The sequence below is a fragment of the Nannospalax galili genome, unplaced genomic scaffold (genome assembly GCF_000622305.1).
Source record: "Nannospalax galili isolate Female #2095 unplaced genomic scaffold, S.galili_v1.0 scaffold649, whole genome shotgun sequence".
Lineage (NCBI taxonomy): Eukaryota > Metazoa > Chordata > Mammalia > Rodentia > Spalacidae > Nannospalax > Nannospalax galili.
The window spans coordinates 455047-471816 of NW_008359093.1; the positions used below are offsets into that span (position 1 = coordinate 455047).

Sequence of the window (16770 nt, forward strand, 5' to 3'; positions counted from 1 at the left end):
GGTTTGATCCTCACTACAACATAAAGTAGGTGTAGTGGCACACACCTGCAATCTGGAGCTCAGGAGGTAGAGGCAACAGGATCAGAAGTTGAAGATTATCCTTGACTAAACAGAGTTTTGAGGCTAGTCTGGGTTATATAAGACCCTATTGCAAAACAAAACAAAACAAACAAAAAGCAAACAAAAATCACAATTCATAGCTGTCGGGGATCCTGCGCCGACACAGGAGCCGGGGAAAGGGAAGTGCGCTGTCCGACCGGTACCCGCAGCCTCCAAGGAGACAATCAGACCTGACCGGGAGCCAGTCAAGCAGGAACTCATTTATTGCAGGTGTTTACAGAGCTCATAAAGGCAAACACCACGAAGGAAAATCCCCTCCCCAACCAAGTGGCCAATCATATACAAAGGTGAACTTGCGCATGCAGTCTCCTCTCCATAGCACAGCATAGCGTTCACGGGGTGATCACGTGCTGCCAAGATGCACGGAAATGACAGGAGCCGATCAGCGATTCTTCAAAACAAGTCTGGCCACGTTCCTGCCGTTTCCTCTAGGTGCCAGACAAGTCTGATCATGCCCCGGCTGTTTCCTCTAGGCCCCCCGCACATAGCCTGGTTATTTGGCATCATTTCATGAAAACTTTTGGTAGATAATAATGGAGACTTCTTAAGAGTAGGCAAATTAGTCTAAACAGCATAGAAAAGACATATTCAGTAGAGTATGAATGTATAAGAAGTTATTGTAGTCATCCCATAATGAGGTTTGCTATTAATGTGGCATTATACTAGGAGAGGCATCTGTCATTTCTGGAATTCCTCCCACATCTTGCTGGAGTTCTAGAGCATGTTAAAAGGATGAGATTATGGGCTGGAGATATGACTCAGCAGTTAAGAACACTGGCTGTTCTTGCAGAGGACCCGGGTTCAATTCCCAGCACCCACATGGCAGCTAACAACTGTCTGTAATTCCAGTTCCAGGGGAACCTGATACCCTCTTCTGACCTCCTCAGGCACTGCACAACAGGGGTGCACTTACATACAAGCAGGCAATAGTCATACACAGAAAATTTAAAAAATATATTTTTAAAAAGGATGAGATTATGCAATAATCTGTTGGTGTGCTTGAGGGTCCAGGCTGCAGGCCCAGCTTATATGTGATTTCTGATTAGAAAACGTGAAGCGGAGGCAGGATACAAAGACAAGGAAAATACGAGGGCATGAGAAGGGAAAGAAGCCCCAACCTAGGGGTCTGGTTTCTGTTTCCCAATGGCTGAGAGCGGAGAACACACCAATCAAGAGTGTATTTACTACAGCCCCCCCCCCGACCGCCCCCAAGTCTTATGCAGCTGTGAGAAGAGCTACAAATGCGCCCGACACAAAGTCATAAAGTTAAACACTGGGATTTTTTTCACTTTTTCTTATTTGTTACTCATTCGTGCAGTTCTGTAGCATGAACTTTTTAAATCACAACTTTATGTCACAATGTGAAAAGTCATATGCTTGCCTAGGGCTGAATGTGTGACCATCTTAGCATTCCAATCTGGTCCCTAAACCTGAAAAACCACACATCTTAAATCAAAAAGACGTTCTTTTAAGATAAGAACAGGGCATGCCAGATGACTCAGTGGGTAAAAGTGCTTGCCTGCCAAGCCTGAAAACCGGAGTTCAGTTTCTGGGACCGGGGTGGTGAAAGGAGAGAAATGACTCCCACAAGTTGTTCTTTCACCTCTGTACAAAGCTCCAGTGTACACACACACACGCACACACACACACGCACACAGCTCTAAGGTGCTCTGTTCTGAAAAGTCTGAATACATCTTACATGTCTACCACTTCCTTTTCCTGAGGCCATCTTCTTGTTCTCTTTGAATGCCCATTCATAGATCTAAGACATCTCTCCTCTATCCTTACTACATTCAAACTTGGTAACTTTGTGGCACTCTAAATCATCTTAAAATTCTCTTCTGTGATGTAGTCAAGGGCCTGAATTTTCCTACTGACAATGACAGACTGATGAGTTAAGAAAACATATCTAAAGATTGGTGGTATTTGTATGTAACTGAAGGCCAGCAAGACCCAGCAAATAGTCATGAGGAAATCTGAAGAGGGTGGTATGAAAAAGCACTGAGGGGTGTTTACTCTCCTCATATGACTATGAGATTGACTGACCTTCTAGGGAGAGAAACAATCACATTACATATTTAAAATATTTGCACTTTTATTTTATGCGTATGAATGTTTTGTCTGCCTGTACGTAAGTGTACCACATGCATGCGATGCCCACAGAGGCCAAAAGAGGGTGTCAGCTCCCCTGGAACTGGAGTTACAGGCAGTTGTTAGCCACCATGTGGGTGCCCGGAACCAAACCCAGATCTGAAGCAAAAGCAATTAAGTGCTCTTAACTGCTGAGCCATCTCTCTAGCACTGCATTACATTTTTATCACCACAGATAGTATTAACCTCCACCAACCCCCCCCCTTTAGCACAAGAGTGTAGGGAGAAAGAAGGAATATACCAGGATTATGTGTAAGCATTCAGCATACTCAGAGACAACAGAATCCTTTGTATTAATGGAAGAAAGGCAAAAGTTTCCTGTATCTGACTTAGATAGGAGAAACAGTCCATACATTGCTTGGACAAGGTTTTAGCATCTGGATAATATTATTTCTGGTGTGGGGGAACTAAGCTTTCTTCAACAGTGAGATCTTGGTCCAGGATAATGTGATTATGGATATAGGTTTTTGTTTTGTTCTTTGTAATTGGATACACAACCTGGTTAATGCAGGGCTCAGCATTTGCTGTGATTGGTTAAAACCATAATTGACTTGAGGAGTCTGGGCTTCCAGGTCATAAATCAAGGAATTAACTCAGACATTAGTGAGATAACAATCGAGAACACAATATTGTGGAGCTGCAATTGACAAGAGTGTGTGTTCATTAGGCTGAAATGGGTTTCTTATCTGGGCAAACACCATAGTGGTCAGTGGGCAATTGAGTACAAGGCAAAGTCTGGGCCAGGGTGTTTATTGGGTTTTCTAGATGAAAGCCAAGTAGCTCAGGGTAAAGGAATTTAGGTCTGCCTCATTTCAATGACCCGGGCAGGTTCTGAGGCATTCAAACCTTCCCTTATTTCCTGGTATCTAGTGATTTAGGTTACAGAAAACATTGCTTTGAAATGGAAGTCTGAATATGAAAGATTCACTCTAGACGAGTTGACTTTGAAGATGGTGGTAAACAGTTTTAACTTTTGTTGATGGTGTCTGTTGATTTGTATTTTGTTTCTTTGACTCAGTCATGCTATGTAGCCTGGCTGGCCTGGAACTCATGATCCTCCTGACTCAGTCTCCTGTGCTGGGATTAAAGGTGTACAACCATACGGGGCAACTTTGGCTATTTTTTTGGTCCTGTGCTTAATGGATGCCAAATAGACAAACACAGAGAAAGGCAGAGCTAGTTTACATTCTAGTAGGCACATTTGTTTAGTAGTTATTGAGTCTTGGTCACATTTGACCTTAGGTGGAATTTGTAACTACTTGGTGGCCACTGCTGTCCACCCACCCTATAGGTAGCATGGCTCTTTCCAAAGTGCTGAGTTCCAGGAGAGGTGGGTTGTGAGATCGTTGCAAACCTTACATAGATACTGCTTTTCTAGAGAAGCAATCCCTATTCCTGGTGGTATGTGGGGAATTTGGCTTTCTCTGCCTGTCTACTTGGATAAACTTGTTTGAAGTTTAAGGAACCATTTATGACTTGTGATGGCTCCAGAGGGGACAGTGAGGAAAGGATAAGTCAAGTGCCATCAAAGACAGGGCTCTGGTATTTCAGAGTAGAACGCAGTAAAGTGTAGAATCAAGACACCTGGATGCCTTGTTCAGGAGGCTAGGCATGAGCTTCCCATGGGAGCTCTGTCCAGTCTCTGGACACAAGGGATGAGTATAGCTGCTCCCTCAGGGCTTGAGACCTCACAGAGGACAAAGGCCTCTCTCTGACCTCCAAAGTGGTGTCGTAGCATCCTCTTGGGGTTGGTGGCCAGGTTGGAAAATTCTGGAGCAGTCAAAGACTACCAAGGAGAGATTCAGAAAAGGAGACAATAGATGAAAGACGATTGCCAGTGTCAGTGACGACATTGCCCAGCATCCTACACCCTGCCGCTTGGCCTTTGTTCCAGGTGATGCAGGTCCACTGCATCCCCACCTCGCAGACGTTGAGCTGTGGGAACTACGCTACCCATAATGCTCTGTTAACAACGGGAAAAGAATGGTCGAGCCAATGAGCATCCAGAACAGGACTGTTTTCGTTTTGCCTGAAGGATGGGGCGGGACTTCCGGCCTCTCTCTCTGGCGCTCATTTTAGCGGTTCTTGGCTTAATCCGTCCCTATAGAGCTGCGGTACCTCTTTGTCTGGCGGGAGGTGACGTCCGAGGCGCGCGCTAAGGGTCGTCTCAGCGACAGCTCCTGCGGGGGTTCCTGTCGCATCTCCGCCCCCCACCTTGTGCGCTCGCCTAGTCCAGGGGCTGCACCTGCGCCCATGCACCAAGCTCAGGTAATTGTCGCGACCCCTGGGCCTCATTTGCCCTCACCACTCATCTTAGTCCGAGTGAGGGAGCCCGCACTCATGTCGCTCTTCCCCAGGTCTCTGTGTCCAGCACAGCAAGGGGCTCATGGGTTCCTGAATGGGGTGTGTGAGGCGACATGAGAAAGTGTGATCGCTAGGACTCCTAGTGTGTGCAGATTTCTTGGCGTGACGTTGGAGGTTGGAGCATTTAAGCCTGTAATAATAGCAAGGTGAGTTTTACCTTTATCCCAATGACTGGGAGCCAGAGGATGCTGTGCGTGTAAGAAGTACGTGGACTTTTGTGAGAGTTTTCAGTTTTGCTAAGCTGCTCAGGTTAAGAAGAGACAGGAAGGAGGGGTAGTAATTCTGTGGTACCAGCAGGTTGAGTCCCTTGTTCAAGGCTCCACAGGTAAAACCGGCACTGAGAAGTTAGGCTCAGATGTAGTGAAGGCATCCCCAGGGCGTCTTGCTCCAGGTTGTTTGGGGTTACAGAGGCTCTGGATCCCTGCAGTCTTTCATAACTTCCCTCTTTCCACAGGTTTCTATGGCTGTGGAAGTGCTTATGGACCTGAAGCAGGTGAGTAGAGTGCTTTCAGTCTGTGGCTGCTGGTGACTTGTTTTGGGGCCAAAGAGACCTTAACAAACCTAAGCATAGGATCTTGATTTTATGTTGGGGATTATTTAGAGTAGTTCCTGTTGTAGAATGAGGTCCAAAAGGTGATCCTAGGCATAGGAACCAGAACGTGTAAATGCTTGGATGTGAGGCTTACATGGTTCCTGGAACCCCAGGTCTTAGCTTTTGTGGGAACTGAAAGAATCAGGATAGGATTGTGACCTAGAATGACACTCAGAAACTTTGTTCTAGGGGCGATGAGAATAATGGGAAGTGTAGAAAAATGAGGGAAGAGGAGAGAGGTGATCTCATGTTGGTCCCATCAGCCTCCATGTGCATGGAGAATTCTGTTACTATGAGGGAAGTAACAGGAAGTCCATAGAGGAAGCTGCTTTCATAGTCCAGGTGAGGGTTTAGTAGAGGCTAGACCAGACTGAAGGTGGAAGACGTTGTAGGATTCTCTATTTGTTTTTAAATTGGGGCTGCTTGGATTTTCAGATTTTGAAAGGGGAAGGTAATAGTCAAACATGGGTCTAGGCCTTTGAAGTTTAACATCTGGAATGATGGAAACTCCATCAGATGGAATATAAAATTGGTAATCAGGTTAATTTTCATTGAGAATATTTTAAAAATTTGCTTTTAGCTCCTTTAAGGTATTTCAAAGACCAAATAATGGAGACATCATATGGCTGGCTGGCCACATAGGTCTGGAATTTGAGGAGTAGTTTAAGATGGGTGCATTCAAAAAATATAGTGGTCCGTGTTTAGCCAAGGGTATAACTATGTATCACAATTAGGAGGAGTTATATTTCTCATGATAGTAATACAGTTAACAACCCGGGAACGGTAGGGCTATAAATGAGTCTTGGACACCTGGGTGGTAGTGGCTGGAATTAGAACACAGGCGTGGTAGAGAAGTGGCCATGAGAAGGACAGGAGAAAGAGGATGGTGTGGGAGGTTGTCAAAGTTTCCAAGGCATAAGGCTGATCAGATAGTCAGGAATCCTGAGTCAAAAATCTCACAAGGCCAGGACTGAATCGTTTTGTCTCCTCAAAATTCAGTTGTTGAACTCCTAACCCAACATGGTAATAGTTGGAGGTAGGCCTTTGAGGGGTAATTAGATCACGAGGATAGAGCCCACATATATGGGATTAGTGTGTGTTGTTTTAACAAGAAGCCAGACAATTAATGTTCTTTCTACCATATGAAGGTACCAAAGGAAGGCAGTGCTCTGCACTCTTGGAACAGGTCCTTCACCAGAATTGCACCGTGGTGGCTCCTTGACCTCAGAAACTTAACTTCTGTGAGAAATAAGTTTCTGTTGTTGATAATCCACCCGACATGGTGTTTTGAAAGTAGCCCAACCCAAGAATAGTGCTTACTATCTATGCTGTAGGCTCATCATATTTTCTTTTTTGTGACCTTGTGTACGTCTATGGAGTCTCATTCAGATGGTTCCATTTACAAAGTGTGTGTCTGTGAAATACTAAGTTGTGTGTGGCGAGCCACTGGAGTTTTGAACCACTGAGTCTGACTGATTAAGAGCAAAAGGGAAGCTGTGACCATCATTGGCCAAGCAGAAGACACTGGTTGTGTGAGATCTGCAGGAGGTCCTGGGTAGCTGAGATGGAAACAAACGACAGAATCCGCACGAAAGGCAAGCTGAGTTAGCCAAGATTGAAGCAAAGGACAGAGTCAGCATCAAAGGTCTATGGAGTAGCATCCTGAACTGCTATGACAGTAAGGATCACTGGAGGCCTGGGGTACTACTCAATCCTGTTGGAACTCTGTTCTCTGGATGCCATGTATAAAGCAGCATATGGGGAAGCTGGAGAAGTAACTGAAGTGTGGAAAAGGTGTTTGGAGGGAAACTGAGAGCATAGTCCAAAGAATAATGTGCACATAGAGATGGAATGTGAACTTTAATATCTAGGCCCCTAAGCTGGGCGTGGTGGCGCATGCCTTTAATCCCAGCACTTGGGAGGCAGAGGCAGGCGGATCTCTGTGAGTTCAAGACCCAGCTGGTCTACATAGCGAGTTCAGGCCAGCTGAGGCTACGGGGAGTCCCTGTCTCAAAAAGACAAAATAGAAAATAAAATAAGGATGTAAGATAAGGGTAAAAGGATGAACTCATATCTGGTTGTGTCAAGGATACACCGTCTGGAGGACCCCTGAGAAATTGTCTGACAAGAAGTGGCACAGCCCTACATGCCAGGTCCAGAGATTGGATGATATCTTCCTGTATCTGTTACTAGCTATGACACTAGTACTGGGACCATGAGAACATAGTGGGCATCAGTGGCATTGGGGCTTGGTATTGCTTTGAGGTAGGAATGTCGGGGGAGGATGGGGCGCAGAGGATGGATAAGTAGGTAGATATTCTTGACATCCTAGGGGAGAAGCTGACTATGGAGTGACCTGTCCCCATTATGGCAGGGCTGTGTGACGTTTGAGGATGTGGCCATTTGCTTCTCACATGAAGAATGGAGACTTCTTGACGAGACTCAGAGGCTCCTGTACTTCAGTGTTACGCTGCAGAACTTTGCACTTATAAACTCCCTGGGTAAGGCTCTCACATGCCCCCAGTATCCTGGAATCTCTTTCCTCTTTTCCCCCAGAGACAGACTGACCCTTTCCACAGCTAGACCTTGGGGTCTGTTAACTTCTGAATATTCTGGGCATATGTGCTATGGGAGGTAGCATTGAACTGTGGTTACTATTCCAAATAGTTCATTCCTCAAGCAACCTTTATACCTGCTGACCCTTATGGTCTGGGAGTTGGGTATCTTGCAGTCATCTTGCTCAGCTGTGTCTGCAATCATGACACCTTGAATCACAAGTGCTCACCCTGACTAGCTAAACTTTTTCATGGTTCTGTTTTGGAACCATGGGCTGTTCTTATTGGACTCTCTGTTTTGGACATTATTAAGATATTTGGACATAAAGAAATAATGCTTAACTTTCCTGGGATCTGTTATATAGTGAGATACTCTACTGGTGCCAGCCAATTATTCTGTCTTTTCTGTGGACCTTGTTTCACCAGGTGACATGTAGTGATAGTCTTTAGGGGGTGGGAGAAATCTTATTTTTTTCAGAAAGTCAGTATGGTTCTATAGGAGGCCTGGATATGGTCAGTCGCATTGAAAGGAAAGCAAGCAGAGCATCCAGGCTATTTTCAGATCATAAAATGATCCTGTCTGTGTTCACAACTGTTTAGGTGTAAGTGCTGTTAGCCAAACCTCATTTTCATATTCTTTTCCCCATTCATGATAGTTTTCTGACTTCTCATTTCATGTGTAACTTCTGGCCCCTGGCTACCCCCCTATTATTTCTGATCTCTGTGCATCACCTATTGCTGCATACTGGGACATGTGTAATGTTTTCCAGTACTGCCTCACACATACAACTGAGTACTTGCTACTCATTTTTAATTGGATTTTCCTGGGCATAGACACAACCAACCTTCTGCAAAGCATGCACTCCTTACTAGCAGACAACATCCTGGGAAGCTCTATGTGATGAATTCAAGGGATTTGAAAGCTACCCCATGAAGAATGTATGATCACAGTGTCATAATAGCTTAGGGCTATGATCAGAGAAATGAGTTGGAGATCCTTTCCCTGTGGTCCATCTTGGCCTGGTGTTCTTTATCAGGTGAGGCCTCCTCAATTCTGTAACCCCTTAGAGACATGATATTGTAATATAGAACCTCCCTCAAAGTATCCCCAGGGAAGAGGGAGGATCATGCAATCATTCTGTAAAATGTGTATGATGTGATCTTCTCTGAGCAAAGTCAACATGGCATTTCATCAGTAATTCTCTTTTAGGTTGTGGGCATGGAACAGAAGAAGAACAGAGGATTTCTGTACAAGCATCACAGGTTAGGACTTCTAAGGCAACTCAGTCTACACCAGAAACTCAACTCTGTGAAAAGTGTGTCCCAATTCTCCAGGACATTTTGCACCTGCCTGATCTACCTGGGCAGAAACACAGTGTAGAGGCATGTACAAAATTTCACCAGCACCAAAATCATAATAGTACAGAGAAACCGTTGAGGAAGGATGTTGACAGGGCCTCATATTTGAAACGATGCCTACTGCACATGTCAGTGAAGTCTTTCCCTAGGTGGGACATTGAGAAGGACCTCCCAGACTTATTGAGCCTTCTGAAATCCCTGGTCTCTCCCAACAGTAAGAAGCCCAACAAAATCACAGAGGGTAGTAAAGAAACTCATACTCACAAAAGTCACAAGTCCGGAGAATGTGGGAAGTCTTCTATTCACAAAGAAACACTTGTTCACCAACCAAAAGCCTCCTCTGGAAAAAAGCTTTATGAATGCAACAAATGTGGGAAAACCTTCCGTGGCAAGTACTCACTTGATCAGCATCAGAGAGTCCACACTGGAGAAAGGCCTTGGGAGTGCAGTGATTGTGGGAAATTCTTTAGCCAAACCTCCCACCTGAATGATCATCGTAGAATCCACACTGGAGAAAGGCCTTATGAGTGCAGTGAATGTGGAAAGTTATTTAGACAGAACTCAAGTCTTGTTGATCATCAGAAAATTCATACTGGAGCAAGACCTTATGAGTGTAGCCAGTGTCAAAAATCCTTTAGTCAAAAAGCTACACTTGTTAAACACCAGAGAGTTCACACTGGAGAAAGGCCATACAAGTGCGCTGAATGTGGGAATTCATTTAGTCAAAGTGCCATTCTTAACCAACACCGGAGAATTCACACTGGAGCAAAGCCTTATGAATGCAGCCAGTGTGGGAAATCCTTTAGCCAAAAAGCTACCCTTATCAAACACCAGAGAGTTCACACTGGAGAGAGGCCTTATAAGTGTGGTGAATGTGGGAAATCCTTTAGTCAAAGCTCCATCCTTATTCAACACCGGAGAATTCACACTGGAGCAAGGCCTTATGAGTGTAGGCAGTGTGGAAAGTCCTTTAGCCAAAAGTCTGGCCTCGTTCAGCATCAGGTAGTTCACACTGGAGAAAGGCCTTATGAATGTGACACATGTGGGAATTCCTTTAGCCAGTGCTCTAGCCTCATTCATCACCAAAAATGTCACAGCATGTAAGAAACCTCACGAAAGCAATAAATGTGGAGAAGCCTTTAGCCCAAGGTCTAACACCATTTAGCTCCTGAAAGTTCACATTTGAGAAGAGCCTTAGACCTATAGGGAATGCCCTGTTTTTCAGTAGTATGTCACTAGAAAGCCTTTGTGAGGGACCCAGCCACCTGAGGTTGATCCTGATACTTCCACATCTGGGGGTGTGAGATTATACATGATTTCAGGTGTGGGTGAGGCTCGGAGGAGCTCCTCTGCACATACGGAACTGGCCAGTGTCCTTGCCATTTATAGCAGTGCCAGTACTTCTGGTAGAAGCCGTCTTCCTCTATCACCGTACTCAGTGGGCACTCATCACCCCGTCAGGGTAAGGAAAGGTAAATGTCTGTACTGAATGCTCAGAGGAACTCTTGAACAGAGCATTTATGGAGAATTTATTCCTCCTTTTAGCTGATTAAAGCATATATATGACTCGGTTTTTACCAAGAGGATCTGATCTACAGTCTGCTGAACATGTCTGAAAACTGCTTACCTGTTTGACAAGATCATTTTAATCAGTGTCATGTGACAGTTGGGTGAATGTTCCCAGCCTTCCGGTCTCTAGCTGGTCTTGCCTTCTTCACATTTCTCTGCTTTGTACACTAATAAATGCCTTATTCCTCAAACTGCCTTTGATCTTAGGGTTTGGTTTACTATGTAGGAAGGCTACAAAATGAACTGTGACTTGTGGGTGATTTCCACACCTCTGCTGGGACAGCAAAATGAAAGAAAGTTCTCTGGTTCAAATTAGTACAGCTTCCCAAGACAACTTAGTGAACTGCAGGGATTTTGTTATCTTAATTTGTGACTTGGATACCTAACTTTCTGTGAGACTTTCTTCAGTCATCTTGAGGAGAGGTCAGCGGTTGTCAAAAGTTCCTGTACTCTAGTAATGGGATGAATTTGCTCATTTTTCTCAGAGGATGTCTTGTAATTCCCAGGATGTGGAGGAGAAGCTGCTCATAAGGCTCTACAAAGAACTGGTAGCACTTTGTTCTGGTGTCACTTGTAAGATGATCCGAGCCAGAAGTGAACCATCCTTAGTACACAAACAGTGGGTATGGTGGAGTCTGCGGCCATCCAGGTGGAATGTGCCTCTTGTGAAAAATGCATCCAGAAATTCTTTTTGGTATCTACCTGTGAGCATTCGCAGAACCTGGATGTCTATGTTTGTCCAGAAAAAAGAGTTTTGTGGGTTCTTGAGTTCTTCCTTGGTTGTTCACCTCAAATCCATTGCTATAGAGATAGGAAAACCTGCATAGAGATGGAGATCTTAAAGCCCTGGGGTGTAGCTGTTGTTATCCAGTCAGCGTACCTGTAATCTGGTATGATGGCGCTCACCACTTGCCATTATTTCCTGAACCGATAAAGGTCTGCCCTTAGCCATGCATGAGGACAGAGAGTTGAATCAAATGGGGCCACTAAGCCCCATTTTTGTGTGGTTTCCAGAAAGGAATTCCAATTTTTATATTTTGAATAGTTTTTTATAGTTTATTGATGTAGTGACAAAAGGTTATCTTTATGGTTTATCATTTGAAAACTTGTGATAAATTTATAAAACCATCTTACTGATAATGAACACATCTGTGATTTACCTCAGACCCTGTTAGAATCTTTTGTGTGTCCCCCAGATATACGAGTGTCCAGTAATTTATTCACTTGAATAGAACCTGTGAATGTAAATGTAATGTTTACTTTTTTTTCTAGGCACTTTTCATACTACGTTATTTTGAGACTCATTGCTACTATTTTTTGAAAAGCTCCTTTTTATTGCCAAATAGTATTTGGTTATAGAACTACACCACTATCCCTTGATCTCTTTTTATTCATTCAGCTCTTCGTGAGCACTTCAGTTGAATCCTCTTGTGAGCTGTTACACATAAAGCTACAATGAATGTAGGCATATGACTCTTAATATGCATATATGCTTTATTTTTCCCAAGTCAGTAATTCCATATATGTGACTGTTTTATTAAGAAATTGCCAAACTTACCTAGATTGATCTAGACAGTATATGAGCATTCTTAGTCCTCCACATACTTGTTAGTACTTGGCAAGGTTAATCTTTTTAATTTGAGCCATTTAAACAGGTGTATAAGAGCATACCACTGTACTATTAATTGCTTTTTTTTTTTGGTGTTTGAAGAGTCTGAGCATTTTTATGTGTTTTTGCCACCTATGTATATTTTTAAAGCATTAATTTTTTGCCTATTTTCAAGTGGAAATTGGTGATACTGTTCTTTTCATTAATAGAATAATCATTGATCTTAGAACTCTTAAACTATAAATGTTAACCTGATGTGGAAGCGTGTTTCGTTTTTGTTTTAATTTTCATTAATATTTTTCTATCTCCTCTGTTGAAATATCTCCGATAATTCTGGTTAAAGGCTTCTAGTGTGTACTATAAAAGATGGCCAGGCATGGTGGCACACACCTTTAATCCCAGCACTCGGGACGCAGAGGCAGGTGGATCTCTATGAGTTTGAGGCCAGCCTGGTCTACATAGTGAGTTCCAGGACAGCTGGGGTTAAACCCTTCAACGACAGTGCATGAACAGAATGCAGATTAGGACTTATATGATTAAATGCATAAAAACCACTTGTTAAAATGTCACACATGAACCCTTGATTAAAACCCTGAACAAATTGCATGTATAACAATTGTACCATTGTATAATAAAGACTTAATGGAGCTGTAGAGATGGCCCAGTGGTTAAGAGCGTTTGTGGCTCTTCCAGAGAACCCATGTTTGGTTCCCAGCCTCTATGTCCTGCAGCTCACAACCACCCATAATTCCAGCCCTAGGGGATTTGACACACTCTTCCACAGGCATCCATGCACATTTGACATACACTCTCACAGACACACACATACAAAAAAATAAAAATAAGTGTTATAAACACGGATCCTGAAGTGGGAGATGGTGAAAGTATGGCCCATCAAATCTGGAACAGGTCACTGATGTCCATTCTTGCTTTATATAGTACCAGAAGTTTTATCCCCAGAAATTAGATAAAGGAAAGAAAAGCCATATAAATAGATAAGGAGTATGTAAAATCATCCATTTGCAGATGATATGATTCTACATCTAAGACTCCTAAAGACTCCTCTAAAGTTATCAGAACTAGGGTTTGGTGACACATGCCTTTCATCCCAGTACTTTGGAAGCAGAGGTATGTGGAACTCTGTGAGTTTGAGGTCAGCCTGGTCTATATATTTCCAAGCCAGCTGGGGCTACATAGTGAGACCTTATTTAAAAAAAAAAAAAAGAAAGAAAGAAAGAAAAAAAAAATCAGAACTAGCTGGGCATGGTGTCACATGCCTATAATCCCAACATTTGAGAGATGGAGACAATTCAGGACCTTGAGATCAACCTCAACTACACAATGAATTCGAGACCAGCTTGGGTTGCATGAGACCAATATTAGAACTTTTAGAAATGCAGTAAAATCGCAGGATACAAAATCAAGCTACAACAATCACCAGTTTTATAATCAGTGAATTTTTACAGAAAGGAATGAAAGCAATCCATTTGCAAAAACTATAAAAATTACCTGGTAATAGATTTAATGAGAGAAAGCTCTCCATAAGGAAAAATTTCAAACTTAGAAATCAAAATACACTGTATTTGTTTTGTGTTGCTGGGGAAAACTACCTCATAGAAGTTTGAGGAAGGGCTTAACATGACAAGGGATTATTATCTACACCTAGAATGCACCAGGACTCAAAACAATAATAAGACCAAATTAAAATTAAACACCCTCCTAAGCAATCAGTAAATGGGTAAATTAGAGGACTAGACCATTTTCAGAAGAGGATATGGAGATGGATGGGATCAAATTACACTGTATACATATGTGGAATTTTCAAAGAATAAAAGCATGAACTGCAAATGGTCAATATATGAAAATGTTCAACATCCTTAACCATGGGGGAAATACAAATCAAAACACTTGAGATTCATCTCACCCCAGTCAGTCAAAATGGCTATCATTTAGAAAACGAATTCTGGTGTGGATGCAGGGGACAGGAAGAAGGAACCTTTATACGCTGCCAGCAGAAATGTAAATTAGTCCAGTTCCTATGAAAATAAGGATCCTCTATCATCTAAAAAGCAATAAAACTATATGAGTCAGCTGTGCCACCCCTGGAATCGGTGTCAGTAGACCACAGAGATACCGGCACATCCGTGTTCATGCGTTGTTATTCACAGTAGCCAAGTTTTGGACTCAGTCTCATTGTCCATCAACAGATGAAACTATAAAGAAAAGACAGTGTGGATACAGTACACAATGGAGTTTCGTTCAACCACAAAGCTAAGTAAAGGTAAGTAATTTGCAGGAAAATAGATGGAATTGGAGGTCAATCTATTAATCAAAATAAGCCAGATTCAGAAAGACAAATATCTTTTTTCTCTCATATGTGGGACCTAGATAACTATGTTAATAACATTCCAAACATATATCCACATGTTTAGGAATGACATGAACGTAGAAGGAAGATTACTGGGGAAAGGAAAAGTACTGGGGGTGGGGAGCAGTTGGGAAGGTGATGGAGGGCGAGTGAGGTAATACGATGCATTATATACTTCAATAAAATGTCAGTAAGAAAGTCATCATTTTGTAGAATGAATATCTTCTAACTTAAAAAGAACTCTAGAAGCAAAAACTGAATTAAAACATTAGCAAATGATCTAAATACACATTTCTCAAATACAACTGGCCAAGAAATATGTGAAAAATACCCAATATCAAATGTCAATAGACAGGAAATGATAAAAACACAATAAAATGTCTCACTCTGTGTCGATGGCTGTTTCCAAAAATAAACAAAGCCTGGATGGTGGCACATGCCTTCAATCCCAGCATTTGGTAGGCAGAGAAAGGCAGATCTCTGAGACAGGCCACCTGCTCTCATACTGAGTTCCAGGCCAGCTGGGGCTAAAGGGAGACCTTATCTCAGAAAAACAAACAAAAAAACCACACAGACACATGCACACACAAACCAGAAAAGAAAATTCAGGTGTTGTGGCACATGTCTGTAAATTCAAATTCTAGCACCCAGGAGGCAGAGGCAGAAGAACTGACAGTTTGAGAGAGGCCAAACTTGGACTATATAGTAAGAGCTTAAAAAAAAAAAAGACATAATGTTTCTGTTATGGATGGTGAGGAAAAAAGGATTCTCATATACTTTTGTCAGATTGTAAAGTAGTATAGTCCAGGGAGAACAGTATGAAGCTCTCTTAAACTAAAAGTTATGAGCCAGGTGTGGTGGAACACAGCTTTAATCCCAGAACTTGTGAGGCAGAGGCAGTTGGATCTCTGAGACTGAGGTCAGCCTGGTCTACATAGCAAGTTCAAGGCAAGCAATTGATGAACCAGTGAACAAAATGTACATACACACACAGGCATGCACACGTGTTACAAATCTTGAAATCTGTACAACACTGGTAGAAGTAGAGGCCATTAAATGAAATAAACTAGGCTGAAAAACACAAGTTCTCATGACAACGTTAAATGTATTGAGCCTTTGCTTCCTGGGCTGCACAGCCTCCAGTGTCCTGGTACCAGCACTTTCCCTGGGCAAGTCCAGTGTGCCCACTGTGCCTTGACTCCCCCAACCTCATTCACCCTCCCAGCTCCCCTGCCGCATCTCTCCTCTTAGCCTGGCTACAGGCCCATTTCTTGTCTTGGCACCCCAGGCACCGGGGCTAACCTTGGCCCAGAGCCACCACTGCTTCCTGATCCTCCACATCCAGACTAACCCAGTTCCTCCTGGCAGCCCCCAGGAACCCTCTGGGCCTGGTCCTGCCCTCACCTCCCTTTACTTCTCTGGGTGGCACAGACTCTGAATGTCCTGAGACCAGCATCTTTCCTGGGCCCTACTCCCAGGCAAACCCAGCCCCCAGAATCCTGAGGGCAGCATCTTTCCTAGAAGGGCCGAGACCTTAGGAGAAAGCCTAAGAGAATCTGCTCACTTGGGCCTCTGTGGGAACTCCCAACACAAAAGCAATTAGGCCACTCCAATATAAAATCAAAAGAGAGAACCTGAAGCCTAGACCAACCAGCTTTTCATGCCCAACAAGCAAACCACAAAGGCACATAAAGTTTACAAAAGAAACAGATCTAAACTCAACAAAGGAAGGCTGGAGTCTCACACAAGAATCAGAAACTATGAAAGAAATTCACATGTCAAAGTTACAGAGAAAAAATAACATGAAAAATGAAAATAATATGTCCCCACCAAGTACCTATAGTCCTCTAGAAGAGTACAGTGAGAACTCCCTAGAGATAACACAGGACATGGAACTCAAAAGAACAATTATAAACATGATAAAAGAATTCAGTGAATGCAAAGAACATGCAAAGAAAGAAATCAAAGAACTGAAGGAAGATAGGGATAAAATTCTGAATGAATTCAGAAGAGTTAGAAATATTGAAGAATACTCAGGCTGAAATGAAGAAGGAAGTGAAACACTCAGTAAGCCAATTAGAAA

At 43.0% G+C, this 16770-nt stretch overlaps 1 protein-coding gene across 1 annotated transcript in view; it reads left to right on the forward strand.

Moving 5' to 3' along the window:
• Positions 1-12581, forward strand: part of LOC103725452 (zinc finger protein 416) — a 52029-nt gene extending 39448 nt beyond the window's left edge. Inside the window, 2 exon segments of the mRNA XM_029558483.1 lie at positions 9558-10239; positions 10241-12581. Coding sequence (XP_029414343.1) covers positions 9558-10239; positions 10241-10306 — 748 coding nt within the window. The 3' untranslated portion in view covers positions 10307-12581.
• The last annotated feature ends 4189 nt before the right edge of the window (positions 12582-16770 follow it).